This window comes from Cydia fagiglandana, chromosome 24 (genome assembly GCF_963556715.1).
Source record: "Cydia fagiglandana chromosome 24, ilCydFagi1.1, whole genome shotgun sequence".
NCBI classification, from domain to species: Eukaryota; Metazoa; Arthropoda; class Insecta; order Lepidoptera; family Tortricidae; genus Cydia; species Cydia fagiglandana.
In genome coordinates, this window is record NC_085955.1 from 2099224 (window position 1) to 2127188 (window position 27965).

The 27965-nt window shown below is 36.9% G+C and overlaps 2 protein-coding genes across 2 annotated transcripts; both read left to right on the forward strand.

Annotated features, from left to right (window-relative positions):
* The first annotated feature begins 326 nt into the window (after nt 1-326).
* LOC134676278 (pyrimidodiazepine synthase-like) lies at nt 327-11188 on the forward strand. The gene is made up of 6 exons (XM_063534649.1): nt 327-539; nt 7690-7860; nt 8565-8731; nt 9393-9495; nt 10245-10378; nt 10877-11188. Exons 1-6 carry the CDS (start codon nt 512-514, stop codon nt 10994-10996), a joined length of 723 nt encoding a protein of 240 aa, XP_063390719.1. The 5' UTR covers nt 327-511; the 3' UTR covers nt 10997-11188.
* Nucleotides 11189-13758: 2570 nt separating this feature from the next.
* Nucleotides 13759-24429, forward strand: LOC134676319 (phospholipid phosphatase 5-like). Its single transcript, XM_063534695.1, has 6 exons — nt 13759-13929; nt 15520-15706; nt 16669-16738; nt 18868-18996; nt 20648-20818; nt 23640-24429. The coding sequence occupies exons 1-6, from the start codon at nt 13853-13855 to the stop codon at nt 23843-23845; spliced, it is 840 nt and encodes a 279-aa protein (XP_063390765.1). The 5' UTR covers nt 13759-13852; the 3' UTR covers nt 23846-24429.
* The last annotated feature ends 3536 nt before the right edge of the window (nt 24430-27965 follow it).

The following is a 27965-nucleotide window of genomic DNA, read 5'->3' on the forward strand; positions in this document are numbered from 1 at the left end:
AAATTTGCGTTTTGATATTGCACTGAAATAATATTTAAGTACGGTGTTTTACCCACCTATTTCCGATATTATTATTACATAATGATATTGATGAAAAATCAGGGATTACTAAATAATTCAATAAATAAATGAAAAGAAATGAGATTAATAATGAGTTACAATATTTTAATTGCAGCATTTTATTATTTCTAGTACAAAAGGTGGCTCTAATAATGTAAATACTTAATATAAGGGAAAAACAAGTATGAAATATCAAAAAATCATTAAAGCATTAATCACAAGTGGCCTTCTGTATAGGCAGTCCAATTAAATTGAAATGTAACTCTACACTCTACAATCAAATGAATGTTTTGACGTATCCAATTTGATAGCATAAAACATAATCGGGTCAACCCATGATGTCATATCATTAGCTTAATTTTAAAAGTGACGTACCATTTCTACACGAAATTCGGTAGACCGAGCACATATTTATTGTATTTAGTTATTTTTGTTCGTCTAGTGTTTAAAAATGTCGTACTTTCAATCGAGATACTCCGGTAAGTAGGTTTTCTTTTCGTTTTATGTATTTTAACGTGAAGGTTAATGGAATTACTAATTGTTTTCATGTTTATTTAGGTGATTACCGGTTGTCATGGTTATTAAATGTGTTTAATAAATTAATGCAAATATTTAACAAGAAATGTGATAATTTAACCTAATATTTGTTTACTGTTTGATTAATTTGCAGTTATTTTTAATCACGCATTTTATAATAATGTTTATGACGTTTTAATTGAGGGTTTTTTGAGACTACCTTCAAATTACTGGCATTTTTTTTTAATAAATACGACACACCTACAGTAGGTCACAAGTACTGTTTTTTATTGATTAATTATTATCACATTGAATACATTTAAAAAACAGTTGCTATAATGTCTACTTATTTATTAGGTATTTATTCTGTTTTATGTTGTTATCCATTTATTTATTTTTCTTCTTAGGCTAGGTCATTTATAACATGAATATAAAAGTAAAATACAAAAACACATAAAAAACAACAAAAAATAAGTATAAACACATTATAAAAAACCTAACCTAGGGTGCCGCCATTGCATGTTGTTATTATTATTACACTATGGAACGAACCAGCTGTAAAAAGATGACGTCACCCTAGATGACGTTTTGTTGATATTGAAAAGATGCACCTACCTATACCTACATTGTTCACCTTATCACAATAGATTAACACGTTCGCGGACGCGGATTGCATAGCATCCGTTTTTGCACTACTCCTGGTGACGCGTATGCTAAAGCATCCGTTATTCGTTTTAAATTTCTGCGTTGAAATGCTTATCAATCCGCTTTACCACAGTATAATATTATTCACCAACTTTTCCTCTACCAGTCACCAGAATCAAAGTTTGCATACTGCCATATTACATAGTTTTATCGAAGTTAAAAATTATCCTGTGACGTCTCCAATTGGGCCCCCCTTTCTGTGACGCACCTGCTATAGCATTCGTCTTTGTATGGGAGCTCCCTTAGTAGCCCGGCAGGTGCGTCTGGGAGTGGACACATGAAATTTGGGTGATTTTCGTGCGCGATAGCGATTTTGACGGATTTTTATAAAATCGTAATTAATGTTTTTCTTACAATTTCTTTAAGTTTTTCAATGTGTTTTAATAAACGAACATGTTTACTAGTGGTTTATTGTGCTACAATCAAATTTTGATAACGGTGAATGTGAAAAAGTGAGGCATGAATGTGTATACCTATCATTCAAGTAATTACGTTACTAGTCATAGTTTTGATGGTATAATTGTGAATTATAAGCCTGCTGGCGCTCGATCATCACCTCTTACAAGGTAAGAACCCTTATGACAAGTATTGTGGCATAATCCTTGTATATTTCACGCCTTATGTTTGGTGCAGATGCATTCGAAAAATAATATAAAGTTGGGTGAATCATCGCCTGACAGGAAAAGTGGTGGACGCTTTACGTCCAGAACTTAACGCGGCGGTGCCTTACAGGGAACTCTAAAAGTGTAATGCGGACGAGATTGACGCTTTTGAGAAGTGGTGTTGGCGTAAAATGCTGCGTATACCTTGAACAGCTAGAAAAATAAACCACTCTATTTTAGAGAGCTCAACATTGCCCTTTCGGCTCTCTGCAATATGCTATGAGTGGGCCTTTAGATTCTTTAGACCTATGATGCGGTCTCCAACGCAGGATGTGTAGTATCACATAATTTTAGGTCGAATGAATGGCGAACGTGCTTGGGATGGGGCATGTATGAGATGGACACAATATGACAATGATAAGCAATGAGGGAACAAAACAGAAGTAGAAAAATGTTTGAAGACGCCAACAATGAGTCTTTAGAGCAAATATCTTGACTCTAGGCAGTCAGAATTCTCAGCCATCAAGTTCATCGACCACGATGAATGAATGCTATAACATGCGATGTCATATAAGATCACATCTTGACTACGTCATGTGACAGACATGCTTATGCATCCGAATTGTAGAGCATTTGTTGTCATATAGCGTATAAAAAATATACTTCATATTGACGCGGATTGCATAGCATTCGCCTTGCATAGCATTACGCGTCATATACAAACCTAAAATATACATTTGCAGTGACAGGAATGCTATAACAGTCCCAAAAACTCCATACAAAATTTAGGTGTCCAAACGGTGTGACTGAGCGTCCGCGAACGTGTTAAGGTTCATAATTGTTAACAGATCTTGGATTGTTTTGAATTAAAATACTGTACAATCCTAGAACTACTTACACAATTTTTTAATACTTTTTTAATGCGAAAACAAGTGGTTGTATTATCATATTCCGCTATTTAACAATAAAATATATGCAGATTACTTAAAATACTAGCAATAACCCTTACACCATTTAAAAAAAAAACTCATACGGGCAGGTATAGGTAGTTCACATCGATCAACGGCACAGTGTAGAAGTGACGTAACCGAAGAAACGCAAAATCTCCTTGACCTGAAACGTATTTGATTTGTTTATGTTACTAGGTAACTGCATGCCTCAGTGCAGTCGTTAAACCGTTTCTAGCTCAAAACTCTTGATTCGAGAGACTGAAATGGTTCTTGAGAAATTTGTTTGAGCAATGAATATTTTTAAGTGATTTCTAAAAAGTAGTCAGTTTAGCTGCATGTTTTGCCTAAATACTTACATACTTTAAGAGATTTCAATGGATTTTTATTCGACAAAAAAGAAAACAAAATTAAACTAGGCTAAGTAGGTACCCAATTAACAAACATTTAATAATTAATTATGAGGTTTCCCCTTCACCTAACTAGGGTAAATAAGCGTTTCTTTTATTTTTTGCCATTTTTATATATTGTCACCTTTTTTGCCACGTTTGTGTTATTTTATTTCTCATCATCATCATCATTTCAGCCTATATACGTCCCACTGCTGAGCACAGGCCTCCTCTCATGCGCGAGAGGGCTTGGGCTATAGTCCCCACGCTAGCCCAATGCGGATTGGGGACTTCACATACACCTTTGAATTTCTTCGCAGATGTATGCAGGTTTCCTCACGATGTTTTCCTTCACCAAAAAGCTAGTGGTAAATATCAAATGATATTTCGTACATAAGTTCCGAAAAACTCATTGGTACGAGCCAGGATTTGAACCCGCGACCTTCGGATTGAAAGTCAGACGTCATATCCACTCGGCCACCACCGCTTCTATTTATTTTATTTTTATTTTATTTCTATATGGGGAAATGGTAACACAATAAGAAAAAAACTCTGGGGCATTTTTTAATCCCATTAGGATCAAAAGAGCTCGTGATCTTTGATTTGGTCATCTTTTGCGTTGTGTTTAAGTTATGTTAAACTTGCGACCCGTCCCGACGGGCAGTGCAACCAATTTACACAAAACCTTAACAAATTATACATCTAAACTTCCTCAGGAATCACTCTATTGATAGGTGACAACCGCATAAAAATCCGTTCAGGAGTTTTTGAGTTTATCGCAAACAGACAGACGCGGGGACTTTGTCTTATAACTAGCGACCCGCCCCGGCTTCGCAAAGGTTAACAAATAACCTTCCTCAAGAATCACTCTATTGATAGTTGAAAACCGCATGAAAATCCATTCAGTAGTTGAAATGGATTCTTTTATGTATATTTAATGAAACATATTTCTCACTCGTTCTTTATTATTTATATAAAATACGTGTTTTTGTCACAAATCTAAATCGAAAAGTCATATTATTTTTATACTTATCATTGGTTAAATGTAGAAAATCAGTAACTTAAGATTTTAATACCGAACAGTAGTTTATTAATTTATCGAGATTAAACATACAAACACACAAGACAGATGCGGCGGGGGACTTTGTTTTATAAGGTTAAGGTGTATAGTTCGTTTTTTTTAGCATTAGAAAGAACTCCGCAGAAGAAAGCGTGCAGTTTATGTCAGGCTCTTTAATTGTTAATAATTATTGAATTATCTAATGTAGCATGGTCAATACATATAATTTACTTCAAATTATTACCGCTAAAAGTGCCGGATTTGGAACCACAAGCTTACTTCTGCGAAGTTCTTTCTAATGCTAAAAAAAACGGACGTGATATGTAGCGTCGGGTCGTCTTTTACTTAAATGATGTGAGGACCTTGTAAGCATAAGTCTTACGTCATTGTATACAGTTATGTTAGAGGCCGCTACACCACTGTTTTAATATCGAGCTTGAGAGCAACGGACTTGAACTGTTTTTGAAATGATAAAGTAAATAAAGATTAACTTTATCATTTCAAAAGCAGTTGGACCTTAAAAAGTCTCTATCGTGTTTACTTTTTACGTTTTACGTACCGTAAAATGGGGTGAGTAGGGTCAAAACTGAAATTCGAACCTCATTAACATTTTATTTTTACATATGAAAACTGAATGGTGTATATAATAAGTGTTCCGGACGTTTGTATTTTAGTTTTTATTATTTTTTGGGTAGGTCCATTTCATAACTTTGACGATAAAGAGGAAAACCCACCTCACCCCGTAGTGTCTCGTATTTGGGGTGAGAGGGGTTTTCATACAAAGATGATTTTGGAAGATTGTTGGATCGTTTTTTTTTATTATGCGTATTACTATAGCTCCATTTTAAATTGGAATACATTATTTTTGTAGCAGTAGCCTTAAAATCCCTTCTCACCCCCCTCTCAAACCTTCTCTCCCCATTCATAACCCACCTCTTCCCGCGAAACCTACTCACCCCGTTTTACGGTAGTCCATTAAAACAAGTAGAGTACCTACTTGTTAAGTAGTGTTAAGTATCTTATCTAGCCGTGCTAATGACACTAATTGTATGGATGTAAAGAGTATACATTATGTAGTTATTAAATTTGTGCATTAAGGGCCACTTTCACCATTCCACTAACCCGTGGTTAAGCGGTTAAACCATTAACTTAATGTCAAATTGTACTGGTAACCATGATAACTCCAGGTTTAACCGGTTAACCCCGGGTTGGTGGAATGGTGCAAGTGGGCCTAAGAGAGTGAAATTTGGTTTTGCTGTAAATGCTGATTTATAGTCCCGGGGAAGTTAATGATTATAATAGAATCTAAGCGTAGCGATGGATTCTTAGACTCGAGGAAAATCTTTGGTCTCGTGTGGCACATTCAAACTTTTAACTTCAGCAGTGAAATTTTATTAGAGGGTAAAAATAAAATATGAAAGAAAAGCAAATTTAATTATATTTATAAATAACGGAAAAAAAACAATATCAGGCCCAGTCCTATTCCGATTCCAATGCCGATTCCAACTGCAACTGCAATTAAAACTACGACAATGATTGCGACAACGATTGAGACTGTGACTGCGGTTGCGACTACGACTGCGACTGCGATTCCGACTGCGACTGGCCAATTCCGATTCCCACTCTCCTTCCCAATCCCTTGATGAAATATATAACATTCTTATTTCGAAGTCACTTAATCACTCCCTCTCAATCACAGCAAAATCGATTTTTGCTCACTTTTTTAAAGCAGTAATGTACCATTGTGCGAGCTGCCGAGGTAAAAATGATTTGATACTTTTATTTGCGTCTCTTAAAAGGTTGTTCGCAATCTATTACGGTGTGGTAATTCCGTTTTTTAGCTGAGAGAAACGTAGGAGAATTATATAACACCTAAATAAAGTAATTGGACTTGCCAAGCCTAAGATACTATTTTTTAGACATTGTGATTGTTTAAAATACTAATTTTTATAGTACAGTAAGTAGCTTCGATGTTTTTTTTTCATTTAACTTTTTTACTAAAATATTGTTTAATTATGTTGTTATTTATATATCTATACAAATAAGTAGTTAAGTATACTCGATACTAGCATCCATCGTATAAAAAATGGAACCTCGACACGAAAAGAAGAAGAAGAAGCATAATGCGCTAAAGACAAAAAAATCTAAAATTGCAATATTCTGCAGCGATTTTGATAGCCTACGCTGTGCAAGTGTCATTTTAAACGTCAAACTTCCATGAAATTATGACGTGTAGGTAAATAACACTTGCACTGCGTGGGCTTTCAAAACCGCTGCAGACTTTTATCGGTCTAACTCTACGTAGTTTGACTAGCTTGCGGTAACCGCGCATCAAGTGCCCCGCATTACGAAATTTATGACTTATGAGCTTATGACACTCGAATGTATTTCGAGTTCTCGACCCATTTAGCGGGGCACCGGCGATCCGCACAATTTCGACATCTTTTTTTATACTCTGTATCTTTAGGTTTTAGGTATTTAAATTAAAAGTAAACAAACAATTTGTACATTTTCGGGTAGTTATAACATTTATTGGTTAACCAACCAAATACAAAACCACCTGGATCTGTCACTGAACGACCTGACTTTGACCTACATTATTTGATCGTGTAATGGTTTCATCTATTCTCAACTGGCTTAAGGTGCCATTTGAGGGCAGATTTTGTTTACTTTTATTTAAATACCTAAAGATACAGAGTTTGTATTGATTTATTAGGCTTGTTTACCGAAGTGAGTTATGATTATGTATGAGTAAAATAATTTATAGTTTTTTTGTTTTTTTTTTGGGATTAAGTACAATTTTATTCAATAAATATTATAAATGTTGTATAAAAACTTATTTATAGTTATCTATCACTGCTAGACAGTTCGAAAGAGCTGTTAAACATGTTTAAAGCTAACAATATCCTACCAAAAAAATATTCAAATTCGTTTTAAAAAACATGAAATAGCATCTCATGCGCTCATGCGTGAATGTAGGTATAGGTACTTATTTATGTTAAGTGTTCAGTCCTAACTAAAACGAATTTACTCGAGTGCTTAATTTTATGTAAAATCTAAATATTCCCTTCAAATGTACCTACGTATTTGCTACTTAACTATACAATAATTGTACATGCATGCATCTCTTATTATAAGTACTATTTTTAGTTGGTTATAGGTACACGAAATCATTAATTACATTTTAACAAAATTTTGTATAGAACAGAATAAACAACTAGTAAGCCGACCACTGAATAACAGTCCGCCGGACGATATCGGCTGGTCAGTTGTTCGGAAATTTTTGTTCTAACTGGCAGGCCGATATCGTCCGGCGGCCTGTTAGTCAGTGGTCGGCTGTAGAAGTAAGGACTGATATATGTAAAAATGTAATGAAATTAAACCTTAATATTTCCATCTGTATTTTCCAGGTTCAATGCCTCCCCCGCCCCTAGGCGACAAGCTGCGCCTCTACCATGTAGACATGAACCCATACGGCCACAGAGTCCTACTCATTCTGGAGGCTAAAAAGGCTAAATACGAGGTCTACAAGCTAGATCCACTGAGGCTGCCTGACTGGTTCAGGACTGCTAATCCTAGATGTAAGTACTAAGTAGAGATACATAGATAACATGATTTAGAAAAGGAATCGGGGTCGAAGCTACGGGTGACCAAAGGGCTGGCCAGTATTTTGCCCAGATAATTAGCGTCGCTATTCAACGGGGAAATGCGGCCAGCCTGTTGGGTACACTGCCTGCTGGCGGTGAGTTGGAGGGTGTCTGATTGTAAATTTGTGATGTTTACCTGACGAAGCCTGCGTTGCGGAAATAAAAGTATGGTCTCTAAATAAATTGGTTAGTCTGTCATTTCAAAGGAATCGTGATAAGCACACAAATAAAGCCCTTACCGGGATTCGAACCCGCGTGGTATTCGAATTCGTAGGCATGATTACCGGGAGGTCGTTAAAGTTTATAAATTTTCATATAGTACTTACTTTTGTTTTTCTGCGTCTGTACGACCCTTAAGGCAATCAAATCATTATTAAAATTAAATTTAATATCATTTATTATCAACTTATTTAGGCCCGTAGAAACATACCTTACAAACTAACATTGCGATAGTAAAAATCTAAAAATCTGAAAAAAAACTAAACAATATTTAGGCGACAAAACGGCGTGGCTCCGTTGACTCGTCTAATCTTGTGTCAGATTCGGCAGTTTGTCCCGGAACCTCCGAAACACGACACCCTTCAGTCAGAAGTCGAATGTTGACCCAGCCAGTAATCCTTGATTATTCTTTTTTCCAGTGAAAATACCAGTGCTGGAAATTCCCACGGACCAAGGGGACAAGTTCCTTTTCGAGAGTGTGGTGATATGCGACTACTTAGATGAGAAATACGGACGGGGGCAGTTGCACTCCCGGGATCCTTACGTTAAGGCGCAGGACAGGCTGCTGATTGAGAGGTTTAATGAGGTAATATACCTATTACCTACAGTTTTGAGGGTGTGGTGATAAACCCCTCCAGACTATGCGCGTGAATCGCGGGCGAAGCCGCGAAAGCGAGTGTGGAGTCGATTTTCGCAGACAGCGAAATCGACTCCACAGTCGCGTTCGCGGCTTCGCCCGCGATTCACGCGCATAGTCTGGAGGGGGCTATACTTATGCGACTACTTGGACGAAAAGTATGGACGGGCATTTGCACTCGCGGGACCGTTACATGGGCAGGATAGACTGCTGATCGAGAGGTTTAATGAGGTACCCTAATATTTTACAGTTTTTCAGGCTCTGGATTTGCTTTTATTTCAAATATCTTAATTTTGTTCGAAGGCAGCTGTATTCCGTACATAAATTAATTGGGATAGCGCATTATAATAGTACACACATTATTTTTAAAACGATTTGACACGTCAGTCCCGTTTAGATACCTATTGCTGGGTTCAGTGGATTGTGGTGGAAAATATTTCCCTCTACTTATATGGTAGACTACTTGAGTTAAATAGCTTAAATAGTAGAGAAGTGAAAAAGTACTTAACAAAGACAGGTGACCCAGAGTGAAAGTTCGTATTTCGCCCGAGGTAATTGTTTCTAAAACTACATTGCGGACTTCTAAAATTTTATTGTCTTTATTTTTCAGCTTATAAAAGGCAGTCTGGAGTGCTTCGACACAAACTTCGCCTACGGCAGTGAACAGATCGTGCAAACCTTAGATATCTTCGAAAAGGAACTCACTGCGAGAGGTATGTTAATTATATATTAAGACGAAACGGGAGCTGAGCTAAAAGTCAATTTTGAGATTTCAAGCTGAATATACCCGTCGCTCTGACGGAGCGTAACCGCGGCGTGAGAGACTGTATTTGTATGTGTAATGCACGCACACAGACGCGTTTAGTTTTAATTAACTATAATGTCTATAATAAAACATTTATGAAATTTCTCTGTTCTCATAGGTATGTTTTTCATAGGTTTGTTTTTTTGTTGGCCCTCTTGCGCATGAGAGGAGGCCTGTGCTCAGCAATGGGACGGGACGTATATAGGCTGAAATGATGATGATGATAGGTATGTTTTTTACTTACCAGCCGCTTTTCGGTGAAAGAAAACATCGTGAGGAAACCGAACCAATCTCAATAAGGCCTAGTTTACTGGGTTGGAAGATCAGTTGACAGTCGCTTTCGTAAAAACTAGCGCCAACGCCAATTCTTGGGATTAGTTGTCAACCCTAGGCTCTCATGAGCCGTGGCAAAATGCCGGCATAACGTGAGGAAGAAGAAAACCCAAAAAGTACAATAGGAACTCTTATGGCGCTACTCTACCTCTGTTTTATAATGCCATATGTGACGTTCCACGGAAAAATGTACCTTATGGCGGCTGGCGCTTACGTCCCATAGCGCCGCAATAAAATTGGAGTGACGTTAATAATAGCGTAAGCGCCAACCGCCATAAGGTACCTTTTGACGTGAAACGTCACATATAATGCTTACTTTTTCAGGTACAAATTACTTCGGTGGTGACCGGCCCGGCATGCTGGACTACATGATCTGGCCGTGGGTCGAGCGCCTGTATCTTCTGCGGTGCATCAATGAGAAGAAGTTTGATGAGAAACGATCGCTTTTCCCTAACTTTGTAAGTACAGTACCGTGTGTGGCCTGTAATACGAGCAAAACATTTAACTGGAGGCTGTACTCATAATGACCAACATTTGTTCAGCGACTTTTAAAAATAACTTGTGGTTTGATTTTTAGTACACTTTACAGTTTGAATTTATATCGGAGCGTCGTTAATAATGGCGTAAGCGCCATTGACAATAAGGCCCCTTTTCATAGATAACATAAATAAATAAATAAATATTATAGGACATTTTTTTTTTACACGAATTGACTAAGCCCCACGGTAAGCCCATGAAGGCTTGTGTTGTGGGTACTTAGACAACGATATATATAATTTATATAAATACTTATATACATAGAAAACAACCATGACTCAGGAACAAATATCTGTGTCATCACACAAATAAATGCCCTTACCGGGATTCGAACCCGGGACCATCGGCTTCATAGGCAGGGTCACTACCCACTAGGCCAGATCGGTCGTCAAAATCACTTATATCTTCATTCTTTTCAGGCTGATTGGGGTGACCAAATGCAGTTAGATGAAGTGGTGAAGAAGCATGCCAACTCGCCAGCCGAGTACTTCGATTACTACAAAAACGCCAGGACACATTCAATGGGATATTATCTTTAAAAAGATAGACTTCAAAGCATAGATAAAGACAAGCATTTCACTATAAAAGTTGTTAAAAAAGTGAAAATGTAGGATCTTTTTTTCAAGTTCCATCTTTGGTTGGTATTTTACCTGTCAAATTTTTTGCTGTGCATTTAGTCTCACTTTCTCACTAAGCAAAAAGACGTAAATACACATTGGATAAAAAATACCACTCTTGGAGCATTCCACGGGCTGTCCCGTACAAACGCATTTTATTTGCTGTGTTGCGACTTTTTTCTCGGCATTTAAAGCAGGCAATTATTTTTCTGTGCATATTTTTGACCATTTGTCATAGAAAAGGAAACTCTTATATCTTTAAATCTTCAGAAACTTCGCGTTTGTACGGGACAACGGTAGACAATTTCATGGAATGCTCCTCTTAGGCATGATATGCTTGTATAAAAGATCCTTGGTATAAATTATCGAAATATGAAAGTTTTTTGTAAACGAGTTGGCATTGGCACGCACGCTACAGGATATGATTATACGGGCTTCATCTAATATTTTAGTAAAATGTATATGATTTTTCGTTTGAGAATGGAGAGAAATGTACTTCGGTCTTAGAAGTGTTTTTTCAATAAAAGCGCTTATGTATTGTATCACAATTTTTGTACAAATATTTAGACAATTTTAAGGTTTTTGTGGAGGGGTTTTTTAGCCTCTAGCACGTCAAATATAAGAATATTTGAGTTTTACTCTGCACTCAAATTGTATAAATAACCGCGTAGGCAAAATAATTGAAGTATAATTATTTTGTGCGAAGGACGAAAATTTACTTAAAAAACATATTTTTCTAAGTTATTACTTTTTACCATTTGACCCCACAGTATATTGCATAAGTAAACTCAGCAGATGCAGTTATTTATTTTAGTATTTTATTTTGTCACACGGGTTTGCGATTTTTGAAAATATTGTTTTTGTTTGTTTTTCATACATTTATTGTTGAGGTTATTTTTGTCCGTCCTTTTAGTTACTTTTATATAATATATATTTTTTGATGTTGCTGTTAAGTTATTAAATAGGTATAAAACATATCATTCAAGTAATAAGCTTGTTGCAAAACGTAAAAACAATTTATAGTCTGGCAAGCCATTTCCGTCAGTAGAAAAAGGAAAGGCGGCAAATTAAAAATATGCTCCTTTTTCTACTGACAAAGTTATTTGACAGACTATATATATTATAGTACCCTACCTATGTAGTAGGTATTTGAAAGTGCTGCAGAGTCCTTAGCTAGGTACTACATAACACATAATTTATAGCATTTTGGTGCATTTAAAAACAGCGAAATTACATTTGGATGGTGTCTAGCAAAAATGTGTCAACCCAGCAACCCACATTCATTTTACAATAAGATGTCAACTATGGAGTGTACAAGTAGGTACCTCTGCCTTCCATAATGTCAACTCAAAAAATTGATGCTTAAGAGCCCTTCAACGTGCACACTAGCGCCACTGCAAAATAATCGTGATTATTTAAATTTAACGACAGGTATTTCAAAATGGGGGGCGCTACGGACTGTATTGTGTATTTAAGTACCTTTTGAATACATCAAACTAGTTTTTATATTGCTGGATTCGTCGATCTAGGAACTCAAAACAAAAACGGCCGTTTTTACTTTGGACGCATAGATTGACGAATCCAGCAACATAAAAACTAGTTTGATGTATTCAAAAGGTACTTAAATACACAATACAGTCCGTAGCGGCCTTCTTTTTTAAATCTCTTTCGTGAAATTTAAATAATCACCATAATTTAGTAGTGGCGCTAGTGTGCACGTTGAAGGGCTCTTAAAGTTGACATTTTAATGCAAAATTAATGTGGGTTGAGACAATTTTGCTAAACACCATCCATTTATAATGGTATTGTACTTAATATTTATTTCATAAATTGGTGGGCATGGTATTAAGATAATATACCTAGGTTATTTCACTTGTTACCATACCATCAAGTTTTGTTACCTCTGCTATTAGTAACAGCTAGGATTTTGTCGCCATGTTTCTAATAGTAACTATTGAGAATAATAATTCGCTGATGTTACTATTACTACATTTACTACTAAAGTAAAGCAGTGGAACGTAGCGGAGGGAATAACGATTTTATCTTTTTACTAAAATAAAGATCTGTTTAAAAAATAATAATACTCTTTTGATCACAAATTAAAATTGATTTGAGAAATTTTGGCGTAAAAATTATATTTTTAATATAATAGTTTAAAGGTGAAAAAATCATTCTATAGATATTTTTGCTTTTAAATTGCTGCAATGTAGTGATTATGTATTTGTAACTAAAGTAAAATTATGTGTAAAAGTTCAATTTTGTAATATTAGCGTTAGCGGTTAAATTAAGAATAAATAAAACATTATTACCATATTTCATTTATTCTATTTTATAAAATATCTTATAAAACAAAATCCCCCGCCGCTTATGTCTGTTTGAGTGTTTGTCTGTTCGCTATAAACTCAAAAACTACTGGACGGATTTTCATGCGGTTTTCACCTATCAATAGTGATTCTTGAGGAAGGTTTAGGTGTATAATTTGTTAACCCGTGAGAAGCCGGGGCGAGTCGCTAGTTTTAAATAAAAAAAGGTTCTAACCAGGAATAAAAAAAGAATGTTTGTTTCCGCTCCTACGAGCAGTATCAAAACGCAAATATTCGTTCAGAAACGGTAGTTCACAATTTGGAATGCTTTTGCATACGTGTGACACTGTGACATTGATTCCCGAACGAACTCTAAATGTCACGTCAGTATGTGCGTCAATAGCAATCAACATACTCCGCAAAATAATTTGCGAAATTAAATATAAGGCAAAAAGTAACTAGAAAACCAAAGAAAATGCCGCTTATACGTTCGGCGAGCCTAAACTTATTTGTTGAAATCAGTGTCCGAATAGCTTTACTTTCAGCTTTTTGGTAAGTGACGTCCATATGTTAAGAAGCAATGATAATCGTATGTAAACATTATTTTTTAAATGAAATAAGGTACTACGCCATGTAAACAATGTTTTTCTGATTAATATAACATGTAATCATGACCTTCAAGTTTTACTTTTATTCAAAATCTGTGTTGATATTCAAATGTAATCCATTCAACATGTGCATACAATTAAACGTCTTGTCAGCAGTAATCAAGTTTTATTGCCGTTTTAAATCCTTAAGTATCGCTTAATCTTGAAGATAAAGCATTGTAATCGAGAAACGACTTTATAGTAAATGGAGGAAATACTCTTTTGGCTTGTATAAAGAATGAGGAAACTTATAATTAATAAGTACCTAATCAATCTCATTCTCATTTCCTCCTTATTTTTAAAGTAAAACTTGCAAATCATGGAAACTGGGAAAGAGCTAACTTATGCATATACTTCCATAAGTAAAAAAACCATATTTTGGCCTATGGATGTCCACAATAAATTGTCCTAATCAAATCATATAACTACTAGCTTTTGCCCGTGACTTCGTCTGCGTGGAATTAGTGACAGCAGCTAAAGTAGGTATAGCGCCTGGATAATTTAAGCTAATAGCAGTAATAGCAATCATTCAATTAGTGAATTGCTTACTTCAATTATTAGGCAATGCTTAACTTTTTCAATTACCTTTGCACTCTCTTCAGGGATGATTTCCGACTTAAAAACTATCCTATGTCCTTCCCCGGGACTCAAACTATCTCTATACCAAATTTCAACTAAATCGGTTCAGCGGCTTAAGCGTGAAGAGGTAACAGACAGTCACATTTTCACATTATATATATATATATATGGATATAAATATAAAAACCAATCCCTATTTCCCTAGGTCACCGCATCACGCGTGAACGGCTGGACCAATTTCGCTAATTATTGTTTTGTTGTGTTTGTTATTGTCAGGAGAAGGTTTTTATGAAAGAAAAAATTAAGAAAGTGCCAAAAAAAGATAGATATTGGTGAAATGAAGTTCGCCGGGTCATCTAGTCAATAATAGAATTTTTGTCCATAACTTCACTCCAAATCTCTAATGTAAAATATAAATAAATAAATATTATAGGACATTCTTACACAGATTGACTAAGTCCCACAGTAAGCTCAAGAAGGCTTTGGTTTGTGGGTACTCGGACAACAATGTATATAATATATAAATACTTAAATACATAGAAAACAACCAAGACTTAGGAACAAATATCTATGTCATCACACAAATAAATGCCCTTACTGGGATTTGAACCCAGGACCATCGGCTTCACAGGCAGGGTCACTACCCACTATAGTTCGTTTTTTTTAGCATTAGAAAGAACTCCACAGAAGCAAGCGTGCAGTTTTTATCAGGCTTGTTAATTGTTAATAATTATTGAACTATCTAATGTAGCATGGTCAATACATATAATTTACTTCAAATTGTTACCGCTAAAAGTACCAGATTTAGAACTACAAGCGAACTTCTGCGAAGTTCTTTCTAATGCTAAAAAAAACGGACTATAGGCCAGACCGGTCGTCAAATAAATAATGTACTAATCAACATATTCTTTTACAGCTATATGGAAACCATGTCTCCCTACGTCCGCGTCATCCAGCCAGCAGACCTCGAGTCTACACTAAAGTACCCGCGACACGAATCCTACGTCCCAGGGCACATGCTGTGGTCCATCGTGTTGGCGGTGCCTTGTCTGCTCTCTATCATAGCGTGGGCTGTGTGTAATGATTGCAATGATGCCTTAGAGGTACGTATATGATGTTTACTACAGTAGAGTCCTCACTAAAGTACCCGCGACACGAATCCTACGTCCCAGGGCATATTCTGTGGTCCATCGTGTTGGCGGTGCCTTGTCTGCTCTCGATCATAGCGTGGGCTGTGTGTAATGATTGCAATGATGCCTTAGAGGTGCGTATATGATGTTTACTACATTAGAGTGCAATGATTGTAATGATGCCTTAGAGGTACGTATATGATGTTTACTACAATAGAGTGCAATGATTGGAATGATGCCTTAGAGGTACGTATATGATGTTTACTACAGTAGAGTCTACACTAAAGTACCCGGGACACAAGTCCTACGTCCCAGGGCACATGCTGTGGTCTATAGTACTGGCCGGCAACGCATTTACAACCTCTGGTGTTGCAGGTGTCCAAGGGCCACGGTAATTGCGTAAGCAAACGATTGAACTGCAGTTACCTTCAGTCCAATCTCGTTTGCCTCCTATTTAAAAAAAAATCTTGGTCGTCTATTTTAAAAAGATTGAAAAAAAATTTTTGTGCTTTAATGATCGATATTTTTTACATTTACGCGAATATATCCCTTTTTGTACGAAAATCGTGACTGTGTAAGCCTTTTTAGGGTTCCGTACCCAAAGGGTAAAAACGGGACCTTATTACTAAGACTCCGCTGTCCGTACCCGTAGGTATGTCTGTCCGTCTGTCTGTCACCAGGCTGTATCTCATGAACCATGATAGCTAGGCAGTTGACATTTTCACAGATGATGTAACCGGTAGTTGAACCGAGACAGGTCTGCAACTATTTTGATAGCACACGCAGTGCAAGTGTTATTTTAAACGTTAAAAGTCTATGAATTTATGACGTATAAATAACACTTGTACTGCGTATGCTATCAAAATCGTTGCAGACTTTTCTTGATCTAACTCTAAGTATTATGTTTAAAATAGCGTTGTTTTTTTCTATTTCAGTTCCTTTTGGCGTGGTCTCTTGCTTTGGGCATGAACGGAGTCACCACGAACATGGTTAAACTAATAGCAGGTATGCCATGAAGTCTTATATCAGGACTAGAGATGCAACGGATAGTTGTTTGGCCGGATACCGGATAGTGACCTTCTATCCGGCCGGATACCGGATAGTAACATTGCTTGATTTCGAAGAAAACAAATTGGATATAAGAAACAGACAAGGTCTTAATTGTACTTGTTTATTATTTTAAAACAATTTAATCATTCCACTGACTTGCACGCGCACTCATTTCGAACCTAGAAATGAGTCCGCGCGAACGTTTACTAGGAAACAGGTCAAATCTACAGAATGCGCACCTGAAAAACCGAAATGTAGGTATAGTTCCGCCGGCCGAATATCCGGCGGCCGGATACCGGATATTCGGCCAGTGTCCTGGCCGGTATCCGGTATCCGGCCAAACAACTATCCGTTGCATCTCTAATTATGACCATGTCTGTTTCTTAAATCCAATTTTTTTACTCCGAAATCAAGCAATGTTACTATCCGGTATCCGGCCGGATAGAAGGTTACTATCCGGTATCCGGCCGGATAGTAAAATAAAGGCCGGATAGGCCGGATACCGGATAGTAACCGGATATCCGGTGCATCTCTAATCAGGACTAGCGACCCGCCCCGGCGTCGGATGGGTTACTCAAAATCTTAACAAATTATACACCTAAACCACAGTCTCTAATACAAAACAGTTATTCGGCAAAGCCGTAAAGCCGTATAGACAGGGTGACCGAGCGGGGTGCGAGAGGCGAGACCATAGACTAGGAATCCTCTAGACCGAGTTTAGAGCAATTATTTCATGCAACCTCTTCTTCTTCCTCGCGTTATCCCGGCATTTCGCCACGGCTCATGAGAGCCTGGGGTCCGCTTGACAACTAATCCCATGATTTGACGTAGGCACTAGTTTTTACGAAAGCGACTGCCATCTGACCTTCCAACCCGGAGGGTAAACTAGGCCTTATTGGGATTAGTCCGGTTTCCTCACGATGTTTTCCTTCACCGAAAAGCGACTGGTAAATATCAAATGATATTTCGTACATAAGTTCCGAAAAACTCATTGGTACGAGCCGGGGTTTGAACCCGCGACCTCCAGATTGCAAGTCGCACGCTCTCACCGCTAGGCCACCAGCGCTTCCAATTATTTCATGCAACCGATGATGCCAAAAATGCGGTGGTGCGCGGGACGAGGTGAGCGAAGTCCTGTGCCGTGATTGGTCCGTTCAAAGACACGGACGTCACACAAAGACACTTTCGACTCGAACATGGAGTAAAATTACGGTATGCGTGGCAGAGGGGGTAGCGCAACTATGATCAGTCTGGAGGATGTTTTTCTGTGGGCGAGACATTATAAGGCGAGGCTCATAATATTAGTTAAATAAATAAATATTAGTTGTAAAACAATTTACAAAAGAAAACTGAGGTATGGAGCTACAACTCTTTCTTTGCTCATATTAATATATGGTTTTTACTAAGAACTTCTTAGCTATGTTTGATAAAAATCGATCCAGAAGTTTGAAGTGTATCTTTCTAATAGTATTTTATGCAACCGTTGTTTAAGAGAGGTCAAAAAAGGCGAGTGGCGTGAGTAACAATTTGAGGCGAAGCCGAAAATTGTTAATAAAGACGCCACGAGTATTTTTTGACTCAGTTAAACAACGTTGCATACAATACTTTTTCTACGACCAAGTACTTTGAAATAAAATTGAAAATTTAACAAATCTTTTTAATTCAAGAAGTAGCAAAAATGGAGGGTACGGGCGGGAAAAGAATGAATGACTGAATGAAATTAAAAAAAAAAACATGTCTATGGTTCACTTATTTGTCAGAGATGACATTTAAAATAAGCTTGGCAACACTGTATTTCATTCAATATTTTTTAAGTGGTCATTACACGAAGTATCGTAAAATCGCCAAAAAGATACTGCGTGTATGCACAAATTCTTTTTTGGGGAATAGGCTATAGACTTGTCTTGACAACTAAAAGGTAGGGTTTTAAAGGTGTGTGCACGACCCTTTAAATGACAAATAAAACTACGGGAGTAGAAAAAAAGATTTAAGGCATTTTTGGTATAAAATTTTGGCGTAGGAGTTTACAAAAAAAATTAATTGTATGTCAGGGGTGTTTAACATTAGAATTATCCTATACACAGGGCGGCCGCGTCCGGACTTTTTCTACCGGTGTTTCCCGGACGGTATCGAGACCATGGACTTGCAGTGTACTGGCGACCCGGACGAGATCATGGAGGGACGGAAATCGTTCCCGAGCGGACATAGCAGCTGTGAGTATTATTGATGTACTCACACGTTGCCATATACACCGTGTTTTTTTTTATTTCCGTTAATTTCAGGAGTGCATTCCTGAGCTTAAATCTAGTAACTTTCTCAAAGACACCGATATTCTAATTAACTCCATTTCGGAGATAATCGATAATTTATTTTTTTCCTTTAAGGCCTCTACAAGCGTGTACACTTGCCTTAGGGCCGGTTTACATATTGATTAGTGCTTAGAATGAGTTCATGCATTTGCTACTAAACTTAAATACAATCTCGGTCGCTCGATGTTCGAAATGACATTGATATGTCACAGATTTCATTTGTTTGGTTGAGTTAAATGTAATGCCCGTGTTACAACAACGCTATATGCTACATTTAATTATATTTTAAACTTTTTTTTTATCATAAAAGAACAATTTTTTTTTAAATTAACTATGCCATTTAGTTCTCTTAAACGTACTTAACCATACCCAGAAGTTAACGGAATTCAATAAAAACACGGTGTATAATAGAAATTGCATTGAAAGATACTTATGTTAGGGTGGTATTCTACATTTTCAATTTCTTTGTCTATTGTGTATTTTGTCTCACATTTTTCTTAATGAGAGAGTAAGATGCAGTGACATTGGTCCAAAATATTGGACTGATGGAATCCACCATTAGGGAACCAACTGTAGTGGAATATTGTATAGACATGTGTCGTTCACGAGTGAGTGATTTAAATGAACTGTATCATTTGACTGAAGTCACTCACTCATCAAACATCAACATTTATTCAGCAAATAGGCCACAAGGGCACTTTTACACGTCAACATTGAATTTACATAAAAGCAAAAATAATAACATCAACAATTTTATAAAATAAAACTAACAATTCAATCTAACGTATTACAATTACTAAGGGCCAGTTGCACCAACCACATTTGACAGACTGATCAACGTCAGCCGGCGCGCCCCGGCGCCTTACTATGAAACTTGCCATACATAAAAATTTAGCGAACTCTTTTACGATACGAACAGTTTGGTGCAACCGACCCTAAGAGATGTATATGGTCTCTTAATGTCGAATTACATACAAAATACAGATAAAAAAACACACGAAAGAAAATCTATAATATTTAGAGGTGTAAATGTCTCTAGGTGTCACTCTTCAACTCAGTGCAGATTCAATTCGCTCATTTCGCTCAGTAACTCATCTATCTCCGTGTTCCTTGCTCGCTCTTTCCCACTCATGATTCGAATGAGCCGGACGAGCGAGTGAGACGACTCGAATATGTTTCGGAGCGGTTCGGAAGAATTCGGAGGGTGTCAGGAAAATATGGCTGGATCATATCGCGTGATCTTGGTCGCACTTATGGCATATGATCGATTGACATCTCTCTCTACTCACTCGTGAACAATATACCTTATAGATCCACTCAGCGAAATGAACGAAATGAGTGATACATATCAATATCACCGTGAGCCAAATATATGAATCTTTTTAACTCAGTGAAGCGTTTTGCGCATCTATAACCTCTAGCCGCCCAGGGACCTATAAAAAGGTCTCCCGTTCCATTCTAATTTGAACTTCGTGTTGACAAAATAAAATTTCATTTAGCTCGGCAAGGTTTGACGTATGGGCGGCTAGAGGCTAATATTGTATCTTTATTGCAGTATCGTTCTGCTCGCTGGGCGCGGGCAGCCTGTGGCTGTGCGGGCGGCTGCTGGTGCTGGCGCGGCGGCGCGGCGGCGGCGGCGCGCGCCTCGTGCTGTGCGCGGCGCCGCTCGCGCTCGCCGCCTGCGTGGCGCTCAGCCGCAGCTGCGACTACCACCATCACTGGGAAGGTGACTAACCGAGGTTTATGGTTCCTCTACACCAGCGGTCGGCAACCTTTTAGCAGCCATGGGCCGCATAGCAGTTAACGAAGCGGACGCGGGCCGCATTTTGTTAATATTTATGACTTTATCGGACATTGTCATTTGTCAATATTACATGCAAAATAGCCGGGGAGGCTCGCGGGCCGCAAGTGAGAGGTTCGCGGACCGCTGGTTGCCGACCGCCGCTCTACACGATGGCCCAGCGCCGGCCACTCCGAGGGACGCATTTATACGTTTGAGGGAGCAAGTGACATTGCTATCTCATTCTACCGCATGGCTGCGACCCTTGGAGTGGCCAAACTTTCTTGCAATTAAAATGACCAGAATAGCGAGACCCCTCGCAAATAGCTTTTTAGTAGGGATGTACCGACTAGTCGCCGACTAGTCGGGAAAGCCGACTATCCGGCCACATTTGTAGTCGGCGATTAGTCGGCGACTAGTCGGCAAAAATGGCCGATTAGTCGGCACTTTATTAGTGAAAGAAAAACGGAAAGAAAGAAACCAACAGTCAATATTTACCATTTGTTTTATGTCTATTTTACCAAAATACCTATTCAAGATGTGAAAACTTTTGTTCATATAATTGACCGTTTAATCGTTATCGTATGGTGGTGGGCTGGTGTATTCCTCTACAGGTCGATCTCAACTGATTTTCGTGTAATTTCATGGCCAAGTTCTATACTTAAAGGATTTTATTATAATTCAGTTTTTTTTGTAATGGTGGAGCCATAACCATGGGGAACTATTAATTTTATTGTAAAATTTAGAGACATAAACAGGCCATGTTGCTCGTAAAGACGCTGACCACAGGGGATAGGTTCTTAACTGGCGACTACGTACGAGAAATAGAGCCTTGGAACTACAAGTTGTACCTGCTCAGGATCGCAAAATAAAAAAAAGACAGAAATTGAACGAGGATTCTTGTGATAGGTCTTTGAACCTGTAGAGAACACCTTTTAGCCAAGCTAATATATGAATAGCGCAACCAAAAGAGCAAAACTATTGTTTTTCACCTGAACTTATACTAAAGTAATGATCTGGCCGACTAGCCGACTAGTCGGCCGACTAATCGGCCATTCGAGCGCCGATTAGTCGGCTAGTCAGCTAGTCGGCCAAATCAATAGTCGGCACATCACTACTTTTTAGCATTTTAAGCTCTTCTAGCTCGATAACCTCTTGTAGTGTAGTAAATAAAGGTAGTGGACCCCGCAGTAATTCCTCAGCCAGAAAAAACTTTACAGTATGATAAAGTATCAATAAATAAAAAGTATTGTATAAATATCCAAAGAATAATAGTAATAGTATTTAAGTAAATACCTAAAGTCTTAAATCGTTAATATCTTTTTACGGAAAAATGCTCCGTTCAAACTTTCGTCTCCACCGGAAATATTAATGTAACGTATTGCAACAATATATGACATAACAATAAAAAAAATCCCAGCAGAAATACCAATAACTTATTTGGTAAAAAAAATTCGGACGGAGGAATTACTCGGTTAAATAAATAAACAGATTTGTATGTTTACGTATAAATACCTAACTTAGGAGTGTTTTTAGGGTTCCGTACCTCAAAACGAAAAAAAAGAACCCTTATAGGATCACTCGCGCGTCTGTCTGTCTGTTTGTCACAGCCTATTTTCTCGGAAACTACTGTACCAATTAAGTTGAAATTTGGTACACATATGTAAATTAGTAACCCAAAGATGGACATATTTTTTGTATAATTTAAAAATAAATAGGTTCGAAGTTATTTAAGAAAATACAAATAGCCAAAAAATTACCATTCCCCCTGTATCTCCGAAACTCCTGGGTCTAAAATTTTGAAAAAAATACACAAAATAGTTCTTTACCTATAGATGACAGGAAAACCTATTAGAAATGTGCAGTCAAGCGTGAGTCGGAATTATGTACGGAACCCTAGAAACGCGAGTCAGACTCGCACTTGGCCGGTTTTTTTTTGGATATTTATAATGTTAGGGCTCATTTGACAGGTTATTCGTATAAGGGTTTCGGCTCATACTATACAATAACCAAGCAAAATTTCATCGACTGAGGAATTAATGCATGGGTCTCCATACAACAACTTGCTTCGTTTACTACATTATTGATCGAGCCTGCTCAAAATTTAATGACTAAAATGTGATGCCCTCAACTTTACCTTCACCCAATTTCATTTAAATTTGAACAAATTTACTTAAGTTATTGAGTATCAAACTATTCTCTGATAGTTCAGCTTAAAACATCGAAAGGCCGTGCCCCTAGCCAGCCGTGTGTTCCAAGTTGAATGTAAGAATTTCACTTCGCTTCGCTCGCTCGTTCGATAAGATACTCTTCTACTTTTTTTGCACTTCACGTCATAAAAATATGTGACGTTTTCAAGCAAAAGGTACCACTTTGTCGTGTATATGTGTATAACCTATATATGTGCATGCATATATATAGGTTAGGGCTATACTTGTGTATGGGTGAGGCATAGCACACACAATACAGTCACTTACCATAAGGACGAAATTTGCTTGTATCTTATCTTTATACGGATAACCTGTCAATGCGTCCTAATGTCACAAGAACAGCCGATTCAACGGAGCCACGCCGTTTTGTCGCATAAATAGTGTTTAGTTTTTAAGTTTATAATATATATATGTATGTTAGTCTGTAAGGTATTTGTAATATGGGCCTTGTTGCCTGATTTAAATTTTAAATAAATAAATAATGGCAAGTGACTTTGCGGTGCAATTTTTTTAAAACGTCACATAATCTAGTAATAAACCATAATCATATTTTTCAGACATCCTAGTCGGTTCGGTCCTCGGCTTCACAACAGCACTCGTCTGCTACCGTCAATACTACAACCCGCTATCCTCGGACCTCGCAGGAGTCCCATACATAGCCTCCAACACCGAACTAGCGCAGTACGTGAACGGGACAGACAGCCCCAGTAAAGAGAGAGACGAAAACACTCCGCTGCTGAAGAAGGTAGACAAATGGATATAGTTTATGTTCTAACTTTGCCTGGGATTCGTTTTATAGGTTTTCGGTAATCTCAGGAAACCTAGAAAATGACTACCGAGTTTTTGACTGTAAGTGCATATAAATAGGTATTACACCTATTTAATATAAAACAGTTCTGTGTGACATGTCGTGAACGGGACAGGCAGCCCCAGTAAAGAGAGAGACGAAAACACGCCGCTGCTGAAGAAAGTAGACAAATGGATATAGTCTAACTTTGCCTGGGATTCGTTTTATAGGTTTTCGGTAATCTCAGGAAACCTAGAAAATGACTACCGTGTTTTTGACTTTGAAAGTACATGAAATACCTATTTAATATAAAACAGTTCTGTGTGACATGTCGTGAACGGGACAGACAGCCCCAGTAAAGAGAGAGACGAAAACACGCCGCTGCTGAAGAAGGTAGACAAATGGATATAGTTTATGTTCTAACTTTGCCTGGGATTCGTTTTATAGGTTTTCGGTAATCTCAGGAAACCTAGAAAATGACTGCCGTATTTTTGACTTTGCAAGTACATGAAATACCTATTTAATATAAAACAGTTCTGTGTGACATGTCGTGAACGGGACAGACAATCCCAGTACACAGTGAGACAAAAACACGCCGCTGCTGAAGAGGTAGGAAGGTAGGTAGGTAAGGTAGACAAATGGATGTAGTTTATGTTTTGATTTTGCCCGGGATTCGTTTTATAGGTTTTCGGCGAATTCTGACTTTACCCTATAATAAAAAAAAGAATTAAGACAGTTATTATGTGACATATCGTAAAGGATTAACGGCTGAATATGGTAAATAAAAATAAATAAATAAATATTGTAGGACAATTTTTATACAGATCGACCTAGTCCCACAGTAAGCTCACTAAAGGCTTGTGTTGTGGGTAAAAATACAACAACAACAACACAATAATACACAACACCAACAACACAACAACAACAAACAATATTCCTTAACTATTAAATACAGGGTGTCCCAGAATTCGACGTCAAGCCGTAAACGGATGATAGACCAAGTCATAACAGTTATCATAAAAAAACAAAAAAAAATCCAACTCATGTTTTTTAAAAATTAAAAATTATGGTCACTTTAAAAATTCACTAAAAAATCCACACCCTGTAATGGTTCTTTAACTCTTGTTACTACAAATTCCATAATTAATTCTATTTTTTTTATTATTGTGTAATCTTGAATAATTACAGGGTGTGGATTTTTTAGTGAATTTTTAAAGTGACCATAATTTTTAAAGAACATGAGTTGGATTTTTTTTTGTATTTTTATGATAACTGTTATGACTTGGTCTATCATCCGTTTACGGCTTGACGTCGAATTCTGGGACACCCTGTATATTAAAACGGGTCACTAATCGAAGATTGATGCTCGACAGTATAATTCGTTAACTAATAAGGTTTAAAGTTGATTATATTAATACGTGTCGTTTCCAAGCAAAAAGTCCTACTTTGCCGCTTGCCATAAGGACGCTTTGACGGGTTATTCAGTATAAAGATACAAGCAAATCTCGTCCTTACGGTAAGCGCTAACTGGGACATTGACAAGACTTCGACACATATTTATACGTATATTTTCTTTGGGTTAGATATAACTGCACAGGAGTAATCATGAGAATCTGAATCGGGCACTTTATGATGTGAATTTCGAAGTATAAATACTTGATCCTAACTTTTACTTCTATACGAAGTATTTTCTAATGATAAAAAACAGTATTGTTCACAATTTAAATAACTAAGTGTCACTGTTGTAGTATTCATGATTATTGTAAAATACTTACGCTTAAGTACATTTTATCTGTGTTTTGGTGGACAAAGTAAACCAACATTGGCAAAGTTGCCATTGTTTAATATCTTTATAGCTAGCCCTTAAATAGATATTAAACTATTCATTTTTTACCTTTGGGTAAGAGAAAAACTTATTATTTATTTTTAACTGAATTAAATCTACATATATGTAAAGACACGTGCTGTATCTCTTAAAAAGACAAAAATAAATAAAAAAAATTTTTGTCTAATATAAATATATGAAAATATGAGCTAAAAACATTTTTTCAAATAATAAATATTTATAGCTCATATTACATGAATACAGTCCCTGTAAGGGCACAACCATTTATTTATTATTAAAATGAATGTTATCAACATTCTGCTTAATAAACCAGTGTTATATTATAATTATTGTTTTAATAATGTTATATATTCTGATTATTTTAATAGCCAAAGAGGAAGTTATTATATTATATTTATGACGTATTTTTTGTATTAAACGTCGCTTAGCAATGAGGCTAGATGTTAAATTTGCGTTTTGAAATCATACCAAAATATATTTAGAATAGAAAATAAAATATATGAAATATCTCAAATATAGTTACGCATTTCAAAATTACAAAACATACACTTAAAATTTTAAATATGTATAAGTAAAAAAAGTATATTCACTGACAAACGCCGTACGAAAAGCAAAAATGTATCGAAATGACATATTATGCTACGAAAAGACACGTGACTATTTCAATACACAACTTATACCGGGTGTGGCCTGTAACACGAGCAAATAATTAAAACATAGATTGTACTCCTCAAACGTTGACACTTTTGTTCAACAACTTTTAAAAATTATGAAGTATTTAGACTCCCTATTTTTCATACAAAATAAATATTATCTTCAATTGACGAATTGTGATTGACGTTGCTTGTCAAGCCTTAAATATAACAAAATTCGCAAAACATTGCGTCTTTGAATAATATTTAAAGTGTATTAAAAATCAAACCACGATTTATTTATAAAAGTCGCTGATCAAATGTTGATCAGTATGAGGAGTAAAAATTTTTGCTCATATTACAGGCCACACCCGGTATATTGTCGTTGTATACATGTTATATAAGTTGTTGGTTAGATAACATTTCAAAAGAGCTAAGCTCTAACGATCTCAAATCGTAGTCATCTGATATATTTTATATGATAATATTTAAGTAGGTATATTGTTTTATTTTTATATTTCACAACTATTAAAATTGTATTTTTTATACAACGTGTCCCAAAATTCAACGTTAAGCTGGCACCAGAAGATGGACCTGCCCATGACTACTCGAGAAAAATAATAAAAAAAATTGATGGTAAAAAAAAATAGACATGGGCCGTGTTGCATAACAAACTACAACTAATATTACAAGCGGAACTCCTTTTTAGGGTTCCGTACCCAAAGGGTAAAACGGGACCCTATTACTAAGACTTCGCTGTCCGTCCGTCCGTCCGTCCGTCTGTCCGTCCGTCTGTCCGTCCGTCCGTCCGTCCGTCCGTCTGTCACCAGGCTGTATCTCACGAACCGTGATAGTTAGACGGTTGAAATTTTCACAGATGATGTATTTCTGTTTTCTGTTGCCCTAAATACTAAAAACAGAAAAAAATAAAGATTTAAATGGGGCTCCCATACAACAAACGTGATTTTTGACCAAAGTTAAGCAACGTCGGGAGTGGTCAGTACTTGGATGGGTGACCGTTTTTTTTTTTTGCTTTTTTTTAGTTTTTTTTTTGCAATACGTACGGAACCCTTCGTGCGCGAGTCCGACTCGCACTTGTCCGGTTTTTTAATAAGTGAAATTAGAAAAGGAGTTTCTCTTGTAATATTAGTTGTAGTTTATTATGCAACAAGGCCATGGTCGTTAAAAATACTACTAGGGGTGTCAATTTTTTTTTTGTAATTCCATAATAAATTGAGATATATTTTTTCTTTTTTTTTCCTCGAGTAGGCATGAGCAGGTCCATCTTTTGGTGCTAGCTATCGTTGAATTTTGGGACACGTGGTATGTAAGTACCAAAACACCTACTTATCATTATAATTGTTGAAATGCGTAATGTAATAAAATGAATATTAGACGTTATTTTCAGTATTGAGCAATGTTCCAGTTCATTTAGGCATAATATGAAAATAAATTAAGGTCGCTTAGCAGGAGGAATTTCGTACATTGACCTGCCTGTTACTATCCCTATCGCACGCGCGTAATTATATTGCTGTCCCGCTCATGATGCCGGCGATCAATGACTGTGCGAGCGGGACAACAGTAATTATGCGCGCGCAAAAGAGATAGGAACAAGCGG

Excerpts from the sequence above, each read along its gene's own strand:
- LOC134676278 (XM_063534649.1), top strand. The coding sequence starts at position 512 with ATGTCGTACTTTCAATCGAGATACTCCG. Across the intron at positions 8,732-9,392 it reads TGATTGAGAGGTTTAATGAG|CTTATAAAAGGCAGTCTGGA; the intron begins GTAATATACCTA and ends TTTATTTTTCAG. Across the intron at positions 9,496-10,244 it reads AAAGGAACTCACTGCGAGAG|GTACAAATTACTTCGGTGGT; the intron begins GTATGTTAATTA and ends TTACTTTTTCAG.
- LOC134676319 (XM_063534695.1), top strand. The coding sequence starts at position 13,853 with ATGCCGCTTATACGTTCGGCGAGCCTAAACTTATTTGTTGAAATCAGT. Across the intron at positions 16,739-18,867 it reads CATGGTTAAACTAATAGCAG|GGCGGCCGCGTCCGGACTTT; the intron begins GTATGCCATGAA and ends TCCTATACACAG. Across the intron at positions 18,997-20,647 it reads CCCGAGCGGACATAGCAGCT|TATCGTTCTGCTCGCTGGGC; the intron begins GTGAGTATTATT and ends TCTTTATTGCAG.